This window comes from Fukomys damarensis, unplaced genomic scaffold, assembly GCF_012274545.1.
Source record: "Fukomys damarensis isolate Sample0158 unplaced genomic scaffold, DMR_v1.0_HiC HiC_scaffold_26, whole genome shotgun sequence".
Lineage (NCBI taxonomy): Eukaryota > Metazoa > Chordata > Mammalia > Rodentia > Bathyergidae > Fukomys > Fukomys damarensis.
The window spans coordinates 34401326-34423818 of record NW_022900938.1 but is presented as its reverse complement, the minus strand read 5'-3'; the positions used below and the strand labels follow the sequence as shown (position 1 = coordinate 34423818).

At 36.5% G+C, this 22493-nt stretch overlaps 2 protein-coding genes across 12 annotated transcripts in view; one reads left to right on the top strand and one right to left on the bottom strand.

The window, feature by feature from the left end:
• The window catches only part of Baz2b (bromodomain adjacent to zinc finger domain 2B), a 354073-nt gene that overhangs the window by 268679 nt on the left and 62901 nt on the right, over positions 1-22493 (bottom strand). For all 11 annotated transcript variants that reach the window (XM_010606796.3, XM_010606795.3, XM_033756373.1 and 8 more), the window contains exon 4: positions 392-749. The gene's annotated coding sequence lies outside the window, so the exon portion shown is untranslated. The remainder of the gene's footprint in view (positions 1-391; positions 750-22493) is intronic.
• On the top strand, positions 14128-16481 carry LOC104850168 (heterogeneous nuclear ribonucleoprotein R-like). The gene is given in 3 exon segments (XM_033756380.1): positions 14128-14870; positions 14872-16095; positions 16097-16481. Coding segments are annotated over 3 exon segments (1896 nt in total). The 5' UTR covers positions 14128-14571; the 3' UTR covers positions 16470-16481.

The window sequence follows — 22493 nt, the reverse complement described above, 5'->3', positions numbered from 1 at the left end:
GCGGCGGCTGCCCGGTTGGGAGCGGGCCGCGGCCCTGCTAGACCGAAGTCCCGCACCGGCAGCTAGACACAAAGTTTACGTCCTCCTGAGACCGCACCCCCTACTTCCCACGCAGGACCGCACCTCTCCGCGTCCTCCACCCCCAAACTCCACTCGGGACCCCGAGAGCCACCCCTGCCTTCCAGCCAGCACAACAAAGAGACACCGACCGGCGAGGGTAAACAGCGACGGCCGGGCGAGCAGGGCGGCGGGGCGAGCGCCTCCGAGAGCAACTCCGGAGCCCTCCCTGCTCGCGCCACTGTAGTTTCTCCTTTTCCTTCTACCGGCTCCTTAACATTTCGAATTTTTCATCTTCACCCGCTCCCCTCACACCCGAGGATTTTTAACTCACCTTTACTTTCGAACTGAGAGTTGCGGTAGATGGGATTTTTGCCTCCCCCAGATGGTTGAAGGTTAAGATTTTTGAACTCCCTACCACCTCCTTATTTCTATTATACTTTCTGCAAGAAAAGTATAAAGAGAGTTGGAGTGGAGGTGAAATGTGTGATCGGGAAAGCCCTCGACTCCCTCCTTCTCCGTCTTCCGCCTCTCTCTCTCTGATTAGTTCCTATCCAGCAGCAGATTGAAGCAGGAGATGATTCTTCTCAAGGTTTGTTCAGCAGCTTCACTTCTAGGCGAAGGCTTCATGAACCAAGTGACGTCAACCAACAAGGCTTCTCTCTCTCTCCTCTCTCTAACAATGAAAGTTGCTGTTAACAAGGGAAAAAAGAGAGAGAATTGTTTATACCATTTCAGTTCCAATAATAAATGACCTATCAGCTCCTAAAGAAGCCAAGGGAGGGGGTTGCTTCTTCCTTCCAAGAATACTGTAGCTTTGAGTTTGCAGTGTTCCTTGTCCCAGGAAAAAGTTAAGAAACTTAAATGTTTTGCTTTGCTTTTAAAAGAGACAGAAAACAGGGTTGAAAACTTAATTGTTAAAAACGTAAACTGACTAATAGGCACTATTGGTTAACCATTTCCACTTCAACTTTTTATGTTTGCAAAGTCAATTCCGTTTAAATCTACAAACCGACTGAATTAATATGTTAAGAATGTGTGGATGTTAGGACTAAAGCGCAGGTCGCAAGATAGTCCCAGAGTAAAATATTGTTGTCTTCCCATGGGCAAGTTACACTGGCCGTAGTGTTTATGCACTGAACTAAAGTAAAATCTAAAGAAAGAACGTTAAAATAGCAAATCGGTTTAAAGTTAAATTTACAAACTAAGTAGTGATGTCGATCGTTTTGTTTTCCAGGTTCTGAGAGGTTAAAAAAAGGATAGATAATTGTAGGAACTGAACGTTTTTTTAAAAAAATCAAGCTGAGGAAAACTGGTAGCCCATTAATTCCATATTTAAACTATACACACGGTATATATTTGACCCCCCCCCAGCGTCTCTTCCAACTTTTTTTAACCTTCCACTCTCCCCTCTAATTCCCATATCCTGCAACCAATCAAGTTAAACGAAGGTAAAATGTACCCTATTCCTTTCCACATCCCACTCCAGTTTTCTAAAGCTAATTTTTTAAAAACTATTACCCATGAAGACATGTAACTTAAAATTTTTCAATGTAGTTTTTTTCTTTAAGAACACATTAAAGTCTCAAAGTTGATATAAATTACATAATGCATAATTTTTCAGGATGAAGAGCAAGTGAAAATTAAGCTATGGGAGAATAATTTGACCATAAATGTTATATCTGTACATACGTATGTGGGTAAATGTATCTTAAAAGATGCTATTGTTTTATGTTTCCTTCTCAACCGCTGGCTGTGATTTTAATTGTGCTGGAGGATCTTCATTAGTATTAACACATGGGGAGATTTCACAAAGCTGCTTCATTAGGAAAAAAAAAAAAGCTGGCAGACTAGGTCTTTTTGCATGCACTGAGAATGTCAGCCTTACCTCGGTCATTTGTAACATAATAAGTGCAAGTACAATGATTGCAATGCAGGAGCACTGGGGGAAGGGCAGAAATACTGCCTGTCTAGTAGGAATAACTGAAAAGAAGGCTGCTCATTACATAGTAAAATGTATGCTAAAAATTAGTGAAGATGATGTCTCAGGAGACTGATACTAAATAAATTAATGTGCTGATATGTTTTTAATTATTATTTTTGTAGTAGTTTATTTCATTCTCAGGATTCACATTGAGCAGCAAAGCTGTGCTAGCACTTATTGATTTTTTTTCCCTGCCACATTCCCGGAATACAGATTTTAATCATTTCACTACACCACACTCAGTAATTTCATTAAAAACTGGAATCTTCTATCCCCAGAAAAGCATTTAATTTCAATGACATACAATTTCTCTTTTAGCAGCAAACTGTCTCTACAGTAAAAGCTGGCCTAAGGTTCAAATGCATAATTTAATCCTGAGTTTTCCATGCTCTGCATTCCTTTCAAGCTATAATTTGAGTAACTACCTAATAACTGTAATAAGGATAATAATTTCCTTATAATATATTATTAACTCATATTTAATTAACTCAGAGGCCAAGCTCTATATATGTATGACTGGGTCAACAGTTCTACAATCTCAAAATTTCTAATAATGTTCCAGAAGAAAAACATAAGTATGACTGCTACCACTTAGACTTTCATCCAAAGTCATACACAAAAAAATTTGTGTATTATTTTACAATTGTTATTACTCGAGTAAGATTTTTAAATATTTTGAAGTAATGTAATTCAGTAATTTTCTGTACATATGCTGGTACTGATATTTTAACATTTATTACTGACACTCCCTAATATTAGCGTTATTTATGATATGTAATTTTGAAAGAAAAGTTTGATTTCAAAGTGCCTTGATTTTCATAAAGAATTTCCTTGAAACACATTTCTCTTGAAATAAAAATAAGTGGCACACTGTAATGTTAATAACAGTATTTTTTCCTTAAATATTTTGTTTAAATATTTCATAAAATACAGTTCAATATTTTTTTCCAGTAATATATATTTTTTAATATTAATGACACACTGGTCGTATTATATATAACCCTATATAATTATATAATTTACATTGCCTAGTTTTTATTTTCTTGTGATCTGGGAATTAAACCCAGGGGTTTTCTACCACTGAGCTATATCCCAGCCTGTTTTATGTTTTTATTTTGAGACACTCTTGCCAAATTGGTCAGGCTGGCCTTGAACTACAAGCCTCTGGGCTCAACTCTGAAGCAGTAGCTGGGATTACTTGTGCCTGGAACACTGCCCATTTTTTAAAGAAAAAAAAAAATCCTGTGGAGAAAATTTTTTCAATAAAATTTATGACTTCAAATTGTGGAAGTATGCCTAATAGGAAAAATGGTACCTACATAATGAAAGTGATTAACTATTAAATAAAAACTCATCCTCTTCTGTGATTTTTAGAAGCATTTTTCAAAATTTTTTACAAGATTTTGTATATGTAACTTTTAAGTTGAAGCACCCTACAACACAGCTTTCATGTTCTTGATTGTAAGATGAAATGAAATAACAAAGCCTGGCCATCATAAAAAGTTGGAACAAAGTATAAAAGTAGTGACAGTGCAGAAGAACTTGATTTTAATGTTTTTGTTTTGTTTTGTTTTGTTTTATGACAGTGTCTCACCATGTAGTTTAGACTGGCCTCAAACTCACTATGTAGCCCAGGCTGGCCTTGAACTCTCTGAGGTCCTCTTGCCCCAACCTCCTTTTGTGTTAGGGTTACAGGTGTGTGCCACCACACCTGGTTTGTTAAACGGTTTTCTAAAAATATTAGAAAACTCTATTAGCATAAAGGGCTCTCTCTATACTTTGGGAAATGTTTCTGTGACATTCTCAAAGATGAAATTAAATGGAAATCAATAATTAACAAAATAGTTGGTAAATGAAAAATATACATAGATATCTAAAATTCATGTGAATTTCTACATTTTAAAAATTCAATAACATTTTATATTAAAATCTAGCTTCAAAAGAATTTGGTGCTGTCTAGTAATTTAAATATATTAATTATGCAACTTGACTGATACTTTTAAACTTATTTTTAAAAATAGTATACTAGAGGGCCAGGGATTTAGCTCAGCGGCACTGTACCTGCCTTGAAAGCTCAAGGTCCTGAGTTTGATCCCCGATACCAAAAAAAATAGTGTACTAGAAATTTTAAACTAAATTACTTCAAGTATTTAAGACCCTCTTACTAAGAACTGCTTAAATTATTTTTTAATATTATTTCTTCCCTTTTTAAATGTTATTCCACTTGATCATTTCAAAGATTAGAAAATAATAAGAGTTAAGAAAATAATTACTATAGTTATATAATAATCAGCTAACAGAATTCACATTTTCTCTCCAAGATATCTAAATGAGTCATTAATCATGTATACTACTGTGAAAGAATTTAATGATCAAATGGATCTTTTCTAATTTCAGTGATATTTTGAAATTCTATATATATTAAATATACCTAAGCTACATATACTATATATGCTACCACTATGGAATGACTAAATTGTCATACTTTCATCTGTAAAGTAGCATCTGATGTGAGGCCCAAGGTAGATAACAAAAATGGAGAGATACCTAATTTGCTACTATGGTTATTGTCAATGATTCCTCAAAGACTGAGGAACTGCTCTATATAAAACAAAGTCTCAGAAGGCTGACTGCAAAGAAATACAAACAAAAAATCTCAATACTATTAAAAAGCTGGCCACTGTTATATCTTGTTTCAGTTACTACAGACTAATGAAGCTTTATTTGTTTTCATTCATTGAATAAACATTTGGGTGCTTGCTGTATGCTATAAACTGTGTTAGAGGCTGAAAAAAACATGAAAAACTCATTTTCTGGTTGATATTGAAAGTGTGAAATATCCAAGAGATTAGAGACTGATATAAATCACATTATAAGGATATAAAAGAGTTTTGTAAAAATAAAGATAGTCAACTAATTCTGATTCGGAGACTATAAAAAGTTTATCAAAGTGGTGTCATTTGAACTGCATCTCAATACTGAAATCTTAACCAGGCAATGAAAATAGGGATTTGGAGTCAGAAAGAAACCACAAATATAAATTAAGAGAAATAAGCCGTAAGTGTAAATATACAAAGCTACTAGGTCTTGTGGCCATCCATTAATAAGAAATCCAGTGTAAAATAATATTCAGCATGAAGGACAAAGGGATAAGAGGAGCATCATGACAGGGATGAGGCTCGTACCAAAGAGTGACTGGCCTAATATACCATGGGACAGTAGTTGAATTTGTCCTGAGAGGCAACAAAGGTTAGCAAAAGAGTAATGTGACAGAGCTAGATTTGAGGGAACAGTAACTGCATAGGAAGTGCAAGTGATAGACTGTTGTTTGAAGAGACTGTTTAACAGTACATGAGAAAAATGGTAAAAGACAATGGCATTGAAGATTAAGAGCCTGATACTTTGAAATAAATTTCATTTTGGTGACTAACTGTGAACATTTGAGAAGAGGAACAAGTAAAGGACTAATAGGATTTCTAACAGGAAACTGAGTTAATGCCAGAGTCATTAAGGTTCTGAATATATAAGGAAAAACAAACCATAAGGTAGTTCTATAGGCCTTTTAAAAAATGGAATTAAAACTCTTTCAAATTGTATATACCTAGGCCCAGTATTTCTCATCCACCCTGCCTCCCCCTTCGAAGGGGCTCTTGACAAATATTTCTTATTAAGAACTCTGCCACATGCACAAATTGATTATATAATTCATTGGGAAACTAAAACAAGCACAAAAAAATCTTGAAAAAAAAGTTGGGGGCAATATCTTATATTGAATTGTTATAAAACTTTAATTGATAACAACTGACATCAGGAAAAGGCCAATAAAAAAACACAGCAGAAAATTGAGAAACTGACCTATGTGGACATAGAAATTTACTGTAGGTAAAAGGTATATCCCAATGCAGTGAGAAAAAGACTTTTTATAAGTATCTGGATCTGTACCAAAAGAAAATTTCATAAAGATCAAGTATTTAATATAAAAAAATACACCACATAAGTAACAGAATCAGTAGGTAAGCTCAACTAGAAAATAGGAAAAACTTTCCTAGCAACAGTCAAAATCAGATATAATAAAGTAAAACATTGGCAAATCCCACTACATAAAATACAAAGCATTTTACAGAAAAAAAAAAAAAAAGAAAGAAAGAAAGAAAAGCACTATAGGCAAAGTATGAAATGACAAACTGAACAAAAACTTGCGGGCTGGGAATCTGGCTCAGTGGTTCTACTGCCTGCCCTGCAAGCACAGAAGGCCCAAGTTCAATCCCAAATACCAAAAAACAAAACAAACTTATAACTTCTATAGATGAGAATTCAATAACTTAACTTTACAGTTTCTAAAAATGGAAAACAAAATCAACCTGAAAGCAAAGTGGCAAGAAATATAGACAAAAGTTTACCAAAAAAAGAAACTCAAATATCCCATAAGTAAAAACATTCACAGCCCTATAATAAGAGAAATGTAAATTAAGAATTGCTCAAATACTATTTCTTCATCCATCAGACAGGCAAAAACAGTTTTGAAACACAGCCTGTTAGGCTTTGATGAAAAACAGTCCTCCTCCTTTTTTCTTTGAGTACAAAGTGGAAGAACCTATCAAGAGATAATTGGGCAGTATCTATTAGTTATATTTCTATTTTTTGAGTAATAACTCACATTTAAGAGTCTGACCAACACTGACAAAAATACGAAAATAAGTACAGAGAAAGTTATTTGTTGAAACACTGTTATAGAAAAGGCCTAGAAATGAGGCAAATGTCCATCATAGGGTAATGGTTGAATTAATCATGGTAGGGCCACACAGTGTACTGTACAATTTTTGAGAAGAAATAAGTGATGTATGTGGTATGAAACAACAGTGAACTTCACAAAATACTACTAAGTGAGAACAACTTAGAGAAAAACACGTAGTGTGGTGGATTAACTAATGGTCAACATGGAACACCTAGCTGAACTGACTCAGTGTGGTTCTGGGTGTGGAAAACCCACCTGAGAGTTGTTGCCAATGGCATAAAAAGAGAACTAGAAAAGATTATAGGCTGTTGATTTTCCTGAAGAAGCTTGCCACAGCTGGTTTTTCTGATGAGGACTTGGCTGTTTTGTCATCAGAAGAGCTTGGGTCCTCACTGTCACCAAAGATGGCTGCTGTTCTGTTCAGGGGAGCCCCAGTCTTTTCCCTGAGCACTGCTTCCTAGCAGTGCAGATCTCTCAGCCAGTGGCACAGATCCTTCAGCATGCCAGTGCACAGTTTCTAACTTTCACCCCTGGCCTGTGGGCCTTCCTAGTGCAGATCCTTGATATGGCTTGCACGAGACATTGGCGTGGCTCTAAGACTCTGGATGGATTCATGGAGGACATAGAATCTTCAGGTCTCTAGTGTATGGACAGATCTCTGTAGTCCTCTGCATTTGACTTTTTGAGTGAATGTTATAAAATAATCCTATAAAAAAGGCCCTAAGCAGACACATACACACTATATATATGTGTGTGTGTGTGTGTGTGTGTATAGCCTATAAAGTATGTCTCCTGTACTTAATCTATTCACTTGCAAACCTTGATTACAACATGTAGTATGCATCGATATATTTACCTATTCTTTTTAAATGAAAGGAAAAATCAAAACCTTAAAAAACATGGTCAACCTATAAGGAAGAAAGGAGCAACATAATAAAAATAGTTTGTGGGGGAGGAGGGTCTCAAAATCTTGTTTAGTATATGGAGTTTTGGAAGTATATAAAATAACATTACTATAAAAGTTAAAAATTAAGCAATCCCATAAAAATGAAAGCAAAATATAATAATTTAATTCTACATGGAATTGATGGCATAACTACACAGAAAAGGAGTATTCCAAGTGATTAAAAATCACAATAATTGGGGCTGGAGGTGTACCTCAGTAGTAGAACATGTTCTTAGCATGTATAAGGCCTTAAATTCAATCCCTAGCACTCCCAAAATAAGTAAACAATCAGATTCAGACACACACATAACTTCCTCAGGCTTTACCCTAAGAATTTCAAAGCAACAATAAAACAGCAATTTAAACTCTTACCTGTAACCATATTTTTATGGTGTTATTGGTGTTATTATTTAATACTGTAGGTTTTTTTTTTTCTTTTTGGTTTTTTCATTGCTGGGAATCAAATTGAAGGCCACAAGCATGCTTTTTTTTTTTAAGCATGTTTGACAATCATTCTGCCTCTACCACATCCCCAGCCCTTACTGTAATATTGTTGCATGCTTGGTCTGAGAAAAGCAAATGAATAAATTGGTGTTTGGGGGAAATTAATTTTTAGTGTGAGACAAAAAAAGAAACATGAAAAATCAAAAAGTTACATAAAAACTGTTATCCAGAAATATCTGTATCAGAATGAACCCATAAAATATTTTATATTTATGAATGTGTACATCTTAAGACTACCAAATGGAAATGGGGACTAGTTTAGTAGCAAGTAGTATCCAAGTTGTGGTCTCTATACACCATTTCCCTGTGAAAAGAATTCCCTGAAGTAGTAACTGATACTGGTTTGGGACAGGAACTATTTAAGATGAATTTAGACTACTCTGTCACTAGTGAGCATAGAAGCTATCAAAGATTATTGATGGTGTCATGACAGAAGGATTTGGGAGGCAATTTGAAGTGGCTCCCACTGACCAGAGATGAGACAATTTAAACACTATTAGGAATAACTCCAATAAACTGAAGCATAACAAATATATTTTTAAAAACTAGCTTACCTGTGAATGATGCTAGGGAATGAATTCATTATTTTGTTTCCTTTTTTATAGCAATGGGGATTAAAGCACCACAAGCACGCTAAGCAACCATTCACCCCAGCCCCCACTCATCTAGAAAATTGTAAATAAAACAATTTCTTATCAAATGTTGACAGAGACTTGATTTTTAAAGAAATTTTGAAATACTGAAGAAAGTATTTAAAATATCTTTGGCTTGTACTAATACTCACAGGTACATTTGCATACAATTTACCTGTGAGTGTCAAGTAAGAGAGAGGGAAGATGATACCATACTTATCTGGTAAATATGAAGCTTAACCAATTTGTTCAAAAAAATTTTTAAACGGAGTAACACAGTAGAGAAAGCCTTGTTTTATTTTGTTTTTGAAACTCAATCTTGAATCTTGTTATGTTATCCAGGCTTGTCTTGAACTTGTAATTCTCCTGCCTCAGTCTTCCAAGTTGCTGGGATTACTTTGTGCCACCACTCCCAGCTTTCAAAGAAAACTCAGTCCTCTCTGCCCACCCTTCCCTGGTACTAGGGATTGAACTCTACAGACTGAACTCCAGGCCTCTATCTTGCTAGGCAGTATTCCACCACTTGAGCTCCACCTACTGCCCTCAACATCTGTATGATAATTTTTATGATCTTTCACAATGCAATCCTCCAGGAAAGCCAAGGAAATGAAAGTCAAATGTTAAATTTTCAATAATTTTACAAGCAGACTGTCATTACTAAAAATGCTTGCCCTTGCTAAAAATACTTTCAAACTTAAATATATTATACAATATATTAAAAACATATCCACAGAACTCATCACTTCATGTCTTACTCCCGTACTATCTGTACACTTAAGGTTATTTATATACACTGCAGTATGTCCAAAAAAATTAAAACAAAACTATATAGTGATGTTGTACACTTCTTCCCAACTCTGTGTTCAGTGATGCTGTACTGGTAGCTTGAAATTAGCCATGCTGGGAATATTTACACCATGGAAATGTTTACACTACATCTCACCCTATAATTTAATAATTTTTGATAGACGACACAAGGGATGGGAAAAATGTAAATAATGTAAATTAAACAGTATTACACTGTAAAGAACATTCAAAACTATGGAAATAATCTTCCAGTATTTGATTACTTTTAACAACTTATCAAGAAGTCATTCACATCATTCATAAAAATATGGAATTCCAATTTACAATTTGTTGTTTCATTTTCATCTTGCTCATTTAAACAACATGTCAGAACTACATTCACTTATACACTGCAAGCACAGATTAGCTACACATAGTATAATAGAGTTTGATAAAAGTCAACTAAAGATGTCTTGAAAATAAATTAGTTATATGGATTTTACAGTAAGGATTTTCATAGTTTATTTGTAAATTGTGTGCTATAGATATGTTGTATCAGGAAAATTTATAAGCTTATATTTGTATATGTAAGCATATATTTTTACTGTCAGAAATACTATTTTTAAAGATTTATCAGCACACCTCTATGATAAAAGAATATAATCATTAGCCTTTCAGTAGTGCACAGTCCTGAAGCATCTACAAACATATCTGACTTACTGTAATAGAGATAGCCAAAGTATGTAAATGCACATCAGAAGAAATGATTACTTTTTTGGGTTGGAAATGGGGGAAGGACAATACTGCATATTCTCATTTGTTAAAGAGCCCAGCCTAGGGCTGGGGATTTAGCTCAGTGGTTCCGCCGCCTGCCTCACAAGTGCAAGGACTGGAGGAGTTCGATCCCTGGTTCCAAAAACCAAACCAAACAAACAAACAAAAAAAAAAGAGTCCAGCCTATAGTTATAAAACTTTCTTTGTCTGATAGTTTGCCCTTCTGCATTAAAATTTGTAGTAATTTAGACCTGAAGAGAATTTCAAGCTCTTGAAGGAATTCACACAGCCATTTAAGCAAAGCTCCCTCAAATTACACAAATGATCTGTTTCTGAGTTACATAGTTTTGTCTCATATGTGATTTTTTTTTGTACCAGGGTTCAAACTCAGGCCCTTGCACTTGTGAGGCAGGCACTGGAACCACTGAGCTAAACCCCCGGCCCTCATATGTGATTTCTAAACTTCACAAGTACTCTCCCTCTTGAGAGCCAGAGTGTTTTGAGTTGGGTACCAGAATTTTATATTTAATGCCCATTTATTTTCACAGCACTCTAAAGAATATACACACACTCAAGAATCAACATTCAATCATGAGTACAATTGTCATTACTTTAACAAGTGAATCAGATCAGAGTTCATACTCTTCACAGTTATGCTTTGGAAATAGTAGTGTGAGAATTAATATTCAAGTGCAATAACATCAACTAATGTGCTACAGTTGTAAATCTGTTGATACTAATCCAGCAAAAACATTTTCAGGAAACTTCCAGAGTTAAAAAAGAATCACAAACCAATTTTTAAAAATCTCTTCTCCTTTGCTGCATGGCAGGCCTGTAATCCCAGCACTGAGGAGGCTGAGGCAGGAGGATCACTGTGAGGTCAAGGCCAGCTTGAACTGCACAGCAAGACCTTGTCTCAAAAGACTTTTAAAAAATGAACAAGGGAGGCCGGGGATTTAGCTCAGTGGTTCCACTGCCTGCCTTGCAAGCACAAGGACCTGAGTTCAATACCAAGTACTAAAAACAAAAACAAAACAATGAACAAGGGGCTGCATGTATAGCATACACTTAGCACATGGAAGGCCTTGGGTTCAATCTGCAGTACCACCAAAAAATAAAATTAAAAACACCCACAACAAAAACTTAACAAGCACTTCTCCCTCTCATATAAAATGCACGTATGTCAAAGTTTCATTTATACTTTTCAAATAGGTTTGCATCCAAATATAGAGCTAAATACCTTTTACCATCCACACATTGAGTGAATCTGCTTTCATACTATATATCATTGATATTATACTTTCCAAAAGTATCAGTGTTAAAAAAAAATCTTGCTAATTCTGCCTTCACACCAGACATATTTATTTTACTACTAATTTAATAAACATGGCAACCATATGTTTTATATCTATTTTAATAGCAAAACATTTATGGGTACATTTTACACATACATAATGATAACACTCATCAATTAACTCTGAGAAGAGCAACACACTGATTGATACTTGCTTAGCTCCAGTGCCTTTACCTTTGGAGGAAAAAATGCTAGCAAACATTATTTTGTGTTTATTCTGAGAAGCTATTAAAACAGTTTACAGAAAGTCACTAGGTTTCATTTAAAAAGGAAGTCAAAGAGTTGAGTGTGGCGGCATATACCTGTAATCCCAGAAGTCTGGGAGGCTGAGGCAGGAGGATGGCACATTTTAGCCCAAGTTGGGTAACTCAGTGAGCACCTGTAGGGTGGGGGTGGGGGTAAACTCAGTGCATCCCCTGTACCACAGGTAGGTAGGTAGGTAGACAGTCAGACACATAAATAGATAAAGACGGGATTCAATGGTTCCTGGTCTGAATGAATTCAAGTTTTTTATATAATGTCTCTCTCCCTCAATATACTCAATAAAGAGACGAAACCAAAAAGAGAAAGATTATTTTCGATAAGTAAATCAACAACAAGGATATACAAGCTGATTTCTTCAATCAGCTGGATTCTGTTCTTTGAGATTTTTTTTTTTTTTTTTTTTTTTTTTTTGGTACTGGGGATTGAACTTGGGACCTTGTACTTGCAAGGCAGGTGGCAGCACCACTGAGCTAAATCCCAGGCTCTGGTCTTTGAGATTTTCTGGGAGGTTCATGTACCTACTCCAAGGAAGAAATATATCTTATTTCCATGGGCAGATGACCCTTGGAATTTAGATCATTACCTTGATTCTGCCAAGAGATTAGCCCTAATCCTTCATTTCTCAATTTTTAGCTAGCTATTCCCAACAGCTGTTTTTACTTTCACATAGTAAGAAAAAGAAACTCCATACTTTTGTTCCTCTGTTTTAGATTTATTAATGATGACTCACAAGATAGCAACTTTTGAAGAATAGATAACATACAATCTAATGCCTTATTGTGCTTCACCAAATTTTCTTGGCTATCATCTTTTGAAATTTGTGAGATTCTATTTAGGTTTCTTGTTCTTCCTCCTCCTCTCTCTCTCTCCCTCCATCCTTCTCCTTCTTCCTTACCACTGTGATACACTCTCAACCTTCTATTTGGTTTTTTCTACCGTTGAATATTGTATAATTTTGTGTCGCTTTTCCCTTCCCCCATTCTGTTTCTGCTGTTCTTACCTTTTTGTTTTAAGATTGTTATAACTTGTACCTTAAGGTATCATATGAGGAAAATGCTGTATCCTCCCTATCTCTCTCTCTCTCTCTCTCTCTCTCTTTTTGTACCAGGGATCAAACTTGGGACACTGCACTTGCAAGGCAGGTAGTGGAACCGCTGAGCTAAATTCCCGGCAGAAATCTCTCTTTTTTAATTAAAAAAATGCTTAATTGAGCCAGGGTGATGATGCACACCTGTAATCCCAGCACTTGATAGACTGAGGCAGGAGGATTGCGAAGAGTTGCAGCCCACCCTGTGCTACCTAGTGAGTTCAAGGCCATCCTGAACTACATACAGAAAAGAAACCCTGTCTCAAAAAAGCAAAACAACCTTAACTGAATAATGACATATAATTAAAAAATTGGTAACATATCTGGATTTTTGTCTGTAAAAGTTAAAATCATTTTTTGTGTGGTACTGGGGATTTATTCTTTATTTTGAGACAAGGTCTCACTAAATTAGGTTGTCTCAGGTGGGCTCAGACTACCAATTACTCCTGCCTCAGCCTCCCAGAGTGCTATGATTACAAACATGTACCACTATGCTCAGCCTAAAATCTTTTAATACATTACTACACTATATCTATGTCCTTTATTTCCTTCAGACTTTTTTAAAGAAGTATTTCAATAAGAAATACTTATTGAGCATCTACTATGTTTCAAGCACAATTCTAGGTACTAGGGAATAGTGGAAAAAAAAAAAACTGTCCTAATAGGGCTTACTTTCCAAAGCGAAGAAAGGGATTATATATATATCAAAGTCAGCTAACTTTTTCTGTTAAGAGTCAAAGAATAAATATTTTGTGACTTATGGGCCATGTATATTCGTTGTAAATACTCAAAGCTGTCATTATGGTGAGAAAGTATTAATATACAATATATTAAAAAAGAGGGCATAGCTGTATTCCAAGAAAACTTCATTTGCAAGAATAGATAAGAAGTCAGGCTTAGCCCAGTGGCTGTAGTTTGCATACTCCTTTTATGTATGATATAAAAAGTTGAGTCTGGGCTGGGGATTTAGCTCAGTGGTGCCACCACCTGCTTCACAAGTGCAAGGTCCTGAGTTCAATCCCCAGTACCTAAATAAATAAATAAATAATAAAAAGTTGAGTCAATGTTTTATAGGTAGTGAATAAAGGCCCTACCTATAAGATTACATTGGAGTGAGACTTAAAGTAAATATAAACACATGGGGGATAGCTTTCTCAGAAGAAGAAAAAAGACATGCAAAGTTCTTAGAGCAAGAGCATACTTAGTTTCTTTAGGATACAGTAAATAGGATAAAATAATCAAGAAGAAAAGAAATGAGAATGCCACAGATTGTGTAGGGCTTTTAAGTCATTATAGAGATTTAAAAATTTTCTCTTTTTTTTTAAGTAGGAAACAACTGAGTGATTTTTAAGAAAGTAATGACATTATCTGACTTACCTTTGTAAAAGATCTCTCTGGCTTCCGTGATAACGTGGGGGTATTGCTCAGTGGCAAAATACTTGCCTAGCATGCACAAATTTGACTTCCAACATTGTCAAAAGGAAGGAAAGAGCTGGGGGGGTGGCACGCGCACGCCATTTCTAGTCGTTTTCAAAGCGCCTCACGCTGATTCTCACTGGCCCAGCCACCGGCCCCAGCTCTGCCCTGGATTGGTAGATTATGCTGATCTTGATGAAAGAGCAATTGATGCTCTCAGGGAATTTAATGAAGAAGGAGCTCTGTCTGCACTGCAGCAGTTCAAGGAAAGTGACTTACCACATGTTCAGAATAAAAGTGCATTTTTATGTGGAGTTATGAAGACCTACAGGCAGAGAGAAACAGGGCAGCAAAGTGCAAGAGTCCACAAAGGGACCTGATGAAGCAAAGATCAAGGCCTTGCTCGAGAGGACTGCTTATACTCTAGATGTAACAACAGGACAAAGGAAGTATGGTGGGCCTCCACCAGACAGTGGGTGCTCAGGTATGCAGGCTGGAATTGGAACAGAGGTCTTTGTAGGTAAAATACCAAGAGATCTTTATGAGGATGAGTTGGTGCCCCTCTTTGACAAGGCCGGTCCCATTTGGGATCTACGTTTTATGATGGATCCACTGTCTGGTCAGAACCGAGGGTATGCATTTATCACCTTCTGTGGAAAGGAAGCTGCACAGGAAGCTGTTAAACTGTGTGACAACTATGAAATTTGCCCTGGTAAACACTTTGGAGTGTGTATTTCTGTGGCAAACAACAGACTTTTTGTTGGATCCATCCTGAAGAATAAGACTAAAGAATACATTCTTGAAGAATTCAGTAAAGTCACAGAGGGTTTGGTGGACATTATTCTCTATCATCAACCCGATGACAAAAAGAAGAATCGGGGGTTCTGCTTCCTTGAATATGAGGATCACAAGTCAGAAGCACAAGCCAGATGTTGGCTGATGAGTGGAAAAGTAAAAGTATGGGGAAATGTAGTTACAGTTGAATGGACTGACCCTGTGGAAGAACCTGATCCAGAAGTCATGGCTAAGGAGAAAGTTTTATTTGTAAGAAACTTGGTTACTACCATTACAGAAGAAATATTGGAAAAGTCATTTTCTGAATTTGGAAAACTTGAAAGAGTAAAGAAGTTGAAAGATTATGCATTTGTTCATTTTGAAGACAGAGAAGCTGCTGTTAAGGCTATGGATGAAATGAATGGAAAAGAAACAGAAAGGGAAGAAATTGAAATAGTTTTAGCTAAGCCACCAGACAAGAAAAGGAAAGAGCGCCAAGCTGCTAGACAGGCCTCCAGAAGTACTGTGTATGAAGATTATTACTATCACCCTCCTCCTCACTTGCCTCCTCCAATCAGAGGTCGAGGTCGTGGTGGAGGTAGAGGTGGATATGGCTACCCTCCAGATTACTATGGTTATGAAGATTAGTATGATGATTACTATGGTTATGATTATCATGACTATAGTGGAGGCTATGAAGATCACTACTACGGCTATGATGATGGCTATGCAGCAAGAGGAAGAGGAGGAGGAAGGGGAGGGCGAGGTGCTCCACCACCTGTGAGCTGGCTATTCACAGAGGGGGGTACCTTTGGGACCGCCAAGAGGCTCTAGGGGTGGCGGAGGGGGTCCTGCACAATGGCAAAGAGACCGTGGTTCCTGTGGAGCTTGGGGCAATCGTGGGGGCAATGTAGGAGGCAAGAGAAAGCCACATGGGTACAACCAGCCTGATTCCAAGCGTTGTCAGACCAACAACCAACAGAACTGGGGTTCCCAACCCATCACTCAGCAGCCGCTTCAGCAAGGTGGTGACTATTCTGGTAACTATGGTTACAATAATGACAACCAGGAATTTTATCAGGATACTTATGGGCAACAGTGGAAACAGACAAGTGAGAGCTTGAAAATGATACTGTCAAGATATGATTGGCTCTAGATCTACATTCTTAAAAAAAAATTGGCTTAACTGTTTCATTTGTATTGGGCTAAAGAAATCACTATTATGTATATGCTCAAGTCTTTATATTTTTCTTTTCATAAATGCTCTTGGACATTATTGGGCTTGCAGAGTTCCCTTATTCTGGGGGATACAATGCTTTTATAGTTTCAGGCTTCATTTTAGCTTCAGAACAAGTTGTTAAATTATGATTTTGCAGAACCTTTGGTTTGGACAGCTTCATTTTTTTGGATTTGGAATAGACTACATAGGAGTATGAAATATGCTGTAAATAAAAATACAAGCTAGTCTTTGACTTAGTAGTTTTAAGAAATTAAAGCAAACAAATTTAAGTTTTCTTGTATTGAAAATAACCTATGATTTTATGTTTTGCATTCCTAGAAGTAGGTTAACTGCGTTTTAAAATTGTTATAACTTCACACCTTTTTGAAATCTGCCCTACAAATTTGTTTGGCTTAAACGTCAAAGCCTGACAATTTGTTCTTTGATGTGATTGTATTTACAATTTCTTGTTCATATAAGATTTCAATAAAACTCAAAAATCTATTCAAAACAAAAATAAAAAAGGAAGGAAAGAAGGAAGGAATGGAGTGTGAGAGGAAGGAAAGGAGAACATACTACTATTGCAAAATATTGAAGAAATTTGACCATGTAAGAACTGCTGAAAAATCCAAACAATGATGATGATAAAGAGTAATTGCTATGGTCTGAATGTTTGTACACCTCATATTCGCATGTTGACATTTTAGCCCTCCTCAAGGGGATGGCATCAAGAAGTAGGGCCTTTTAGTAGTTGAAGTGAGGACAGAGCCCACATCAAAGGAATTAGTGCCTTATAGAACAGGCCCAAGGGGGGAGCTTATTTTGCCTTTTACCATATAATCACATGAAAGAGACCAATGATGAAGCAGGAAACAGCAAATTTGCCTGTGTATCTTTGATCTTACACTTTCCAGACTGTAGAATTGTAAGGAACAAATGCTTGTTTACAAGCCACCCTGTTTATTTTCTTATTGCAGCCCAAACAGATTAAGACAGTAGTAAAAGGAATACTTTATCCATTAATTTATTGTTGTTCACAAGTTGATTCTATAACTTGGCTATTGCAAATAAATGTAGAAATGCAAAAATCTCTTAGATGTACTAATTTCAAATATTTTGAGTAAATACCCAGAAGTGGGATTTGCTGATAATATGGTGATTTGATTTTTAGTTTTTTGAGGAGCTTCCAGCACAGCCAAATGGCCATTCTAATGTATATTCCCACCAAACCTATAAAAGCATTCCTTTTTTTTAATGCAATCCTGATTGAAATTCCAACAGCATATTTCACAGAACTAGAGAAAAAAATCTAAAAATTCATTTGGAACCAGAAGAGACTTAGAATAGCAAAAGCAATTCTGTGCAACAAAAACAAGGCAGAGGTATCACAATTCCCAACTTGAAACTGTACTACAAAGCTACTGCAATAAAAATGGTGTGGTAACTGGCAAAGAAACAGATCCATTGATCAATGGAACAGATCAGAAGATATAGAAAAGACTCCAGACATACTCAGCCACTTCATTTTTGACAAAGGAGCCAAACATTCTCACTGGAGAAAAGTTAGGCTTTTTTTTTTAATCGTTGGATTTTTATTTTATTTTTTATTTTTAAAAAGTTTATATTTATTTTTTTCTCATTGAGTTTATTGGTACATTTTAGGTATACAGTACAGTTATATTCATCATTGGGATCTTGTACCTTTACATGACAGGTCTTGATTCTCATGTTTTCCCTTTATCCCTGCCCTCCCTTCACCCCCTCCTCCCTTAAAGATAGCCTTTTTAATAAATGGTGCTAGAAGAACTGGGTTTCAACTTGGCAAAGATTAAAACTAGACCATTATCTAACAACATGCACTAAACTAAAATCAAAATGGATTAAAGATCTAATATTAAAGCAGAAATACTAAACCTGCTAGAAGATAGGTTAGGTAGAACTCTTGAAGACATTGGTGTAGGAAAAGACTTTGTGAACAAAACCTTAGTCACAAGGGAACTAGCACAAAGAATCAACAACTGGGATCTCATTTTATTAAAAAGCTTCTGCACATGCTAGAAGAGGTTAGGTAGAACTCTTGAAGACATTGGTGTAGGAAAAGACTTTGTGAACAAAACCTTAGTCACAAGGGAACTAGCACAAAGAATCAACAACTGGGATCTCATTTTATTAAAAAGCTTCTGCACAGCAAGAGAAACCAACAGAGTTAAGAGACAACCTACAATGTGGGAAAAACTTTTTACTAGCTGTTCTCAGAGAAAAGTCTACTATCTAGAATATATAAAGAAAAATCTTTTATAAATCAGAACTCCTAAATTTAAAGACCCGATCCAAAAATGGGCATCTCAAATGAACAGACACTTCTCAGATGAAGAAGTAGAAACAGCAAATAAACATATAAAAAAAAATTCAACATCATTGGTCATATGGGACCAGGGATTTAGTTCAGTGGTTCTGCTGCCTGCTTCACAAGCACAAGTTTCCGAGTTCAATCCCTAGTACCAAAAAAAAAAAAAAATTCACTGGTCATTTGAGAGATGCAAATGAAAGCAATGCTGAGATTCTACCTCACCCCAGAAAGAACAGCTGCTATCAAGAAATCAACCAATAACAAATGCTGATGGGGTTGTGGGGAAAAAGGAACGCTTCTCCACTATTGGTGGGACTGTAGTCTGGTGCAACCACTGTGGAAATCAGTGTGAAGATTGTTCAAAAAACTAGGATTAGAGGTTCCATTTGACCCAGCTATTCCCCTACTGGGTACCTTCCCAAAAGAATTAAAAGAATCATACCACAGTGATATATGCATAGCCATGTTTATAGTGGGCACAGTTTATAATAGCTAAATCCTGGAAACAACCCAAATGCTGGTCAACTTGTGAGTGGATAAAGATGTGTTTTTTTTTTTGTAAAATGGAGTAGTACTACTATTGGGTTTTTCCATATGTGTGTGTTTTGGTTTTTTGAGACAGGGTGTTAATAGTTCAAGCTGGCCTTAATTCAGTATGTAACCCAGGCTGGCCTCAAACTCACAGCAATCCTCTTACCTCACCCTCCAGAGTGCTGAGATTACAGGTATGTACAGCTATGTGCCACTACACCAAACTTTCTTTCTTTCTTTTCTTTTTTTTTTGGTTGGGGTTTTGGTGTTGAAGATGAACACCCTCATCCATGTTTCATGTACATTCTACCACTGAGCTATCAACCATGCCCCCTATGAAGCATTACTTTATTTTTCAAGACGTCTTAATATTTTCCTCACAATTGATTTCCTCAATTATGTTGATAATTTCACCTTTACTAAATTCCTAACTTAATATCTGTAATTTTTTGAATGACAATATCAACATTCTCACCATCAGCTGTTTCTTCTATAATATGACTTATGATAGATTTGAGTATCACTAACAGCAGTATCACATTTTAGTGTTTGCTGAACTTTTATCTTTTTATTTTGTCAAAACAAAATACCATAATCTGCTGATTTGAAACAAAATAAATGTATCTACCATATTTCTAGAGGCTAGAAAGTCTAAGACCAAAGTAATAGCAAAGTAGGTTTAATTCTGAGGCCTCTTGGCTGACACGAAGCAGCCATCTCTCCTATAATCTTACATTGTAGTAAGTAAGCCCTTTAGTGTCTTTTATTATAAGGATACTAAACCTATCAGGTCAGGCCCCATCCTTATGCCTCAAATGAGATCATAATTATTTCCTTAGAAGTTCCATCTGCAAATATTATTGCACTGAGGATTTGAGATTTAAAGTATGTGTTTTGGAGGAACATAAAAATTCCACCTATAATATCCCTCTTGGGCCCTCAAAGTTCATATCTTTCTTGCATTTAAAATACATGCTTAAAAAGACTTAACTCTTTACAGCATCAATTTAAACATCTGAAGTTTCTTCTCATTTACATCTAAATCAGATATGGTTAAGATCTAGGGTACTACCCTGCTGATCCTAGGCAGTGCATCATTAAGTAGGTAGTTGGAGCCTGGGAGGCTACACCCTTGTCTTTATAAACTAGGAAATGGCAAGAGATGGGTACAAAATGGCAGGCTAAATTATGATACTATTTTTTAGTTGGATCACTTCTGCAAAAAGCAAGGAAGGTTGTGTGAAATCTCTTTATGTTTGGGTTTTTATAGCACTTTATCTCAGTTCCAAAAACCATGGTACTTAAAGAGGGCTCTAAGGAAAAGGAAATAAATATCTTGTCCTTAGACATTCACCTATCTCTGGGGTTCTCCCACCTATTTCCATTAGATGCTGACACCCAGAGATATGGAGTATTTTTAAAAGATTCTAGTAGGTTTACAGATGGGTCCCCAGAACCCCATGACCCAACTTCTGGACATAGTCTTGTCTATGTTCAACAACTAGATCTAGATTAGGATAAAAGGAAAAGGACTAAGAAATAAGACAGACCAAAATTATGGTTGTTGCAACTAGCAAAGTTTTAAGCACACCCAAGTTATCTAAGGGAAAACCCAGGGCCAATAAAGACCTGCAAAAAAACTGGACACTGGACATACCACTGTACCAAGCCAAAAAATGGCCCTGGCTCCAAGTGTCAAGCAGCCCATGTGTCTGACATGTGGCACTGAAGGATTGACTGTCCCCGCTCCCAGAGAAGAGCAAGGCAAGAAAAAAACCCTCATTTACCACTCAGATGAAGCCCTGAAAGGGCCCAAGGCAACCTGCAATGCCCTATCCATGCATATCTCTTTCTCCTTCGAGGTCATCCTGGGTGACCCTTGAAGTCTTGGGCAAGCAATTTCAATTCATCTGGCTTCTGTTTTAACTTTTTCTCTAGAATGCTATTCTCTAGATCTACAGACATAATTGGGGGACTAGGGGACCCCTATTCAGAGCTTCTTTTTTCCTGCTCTTACATGTCAATTGCAAAATCAAATGTTAACCATGAGTTTTTAATTATTCCACAGTGTCCTACTCCCTTACTAGGAATTTTTTCTAGGAAAGGATTTACTAGAAAAATTGGGTATAACTCTCAAATCCAGTAAAGGCCAAAATTTTACCTGTTAGAATGCCATCAGGCCTCCTTGACCTAATTAGCTAATAGGTGGATCCTGCTGCACGGTATGACAGAATATCTTATATTGGCAATGCCTATAGCTATAAAACTAAAAGATCTCAGGAAATTTCCTAACTAAAAGTAGTATTCAATCAAAGAAGAGGCCAGTAAAAGCCTCCCGTATGCAAGTTTCTAAAACATGGCTTTCTGTAGTCTTTCCACTCTCCTTGCAATACCCCCATTCTCCCTGTAGTAAAGTCTTCAAAAGAATACAGAATGGTATAAGACCTCTGCCTCATTAATGAGGCTGTAATGCCAATCCACCCTGTGGTAGCACACCCACATACAATTCTCTCCAAAATTCCAGGAGACTTGAATTGTTTCTCACTCTTAAGATTTCAAAGATGCTTTATTTTCTATTCCCTCTATCCAGCTTACCAGTTCATGTTTGCACCTGAGTGGGAAAATCCCACTTCAAAGGAAAAACAGCAATATACTTGGACAGTTCTCCCACAGGGTTTTAGAGATACCGTTACTTGGGGCTGGGGATTTAGCTCCGTGGTTCCACCCACTGCCTCACAAACATAAAGACCTGAGTTCAATCCCCAGCACCAAAACAAAACAAAACAAAAACCAATTGCAGAGATAGCCCTTACCTTTTCACTCTGGCACTAGAGAAGGACTTATGCAAGCTAGAGCTTAAACAAGGAACGACTCATCTATAGTATGCAGATAATATTTTAATCTACAGTCCAACTTGGGAGTTATCCAACCATACTATCCAAGCTCTCAATTTTCTATCAAATTAAGAATATAAAGTCTCAAAGAAATAGGCTCAGCTATTTCTCTAGAAGATCCAATGCTTGCTGTACATTCTTACACTTGTCTATGGACTGGATGCAGGCTATCTGTGGTCTTGGGCC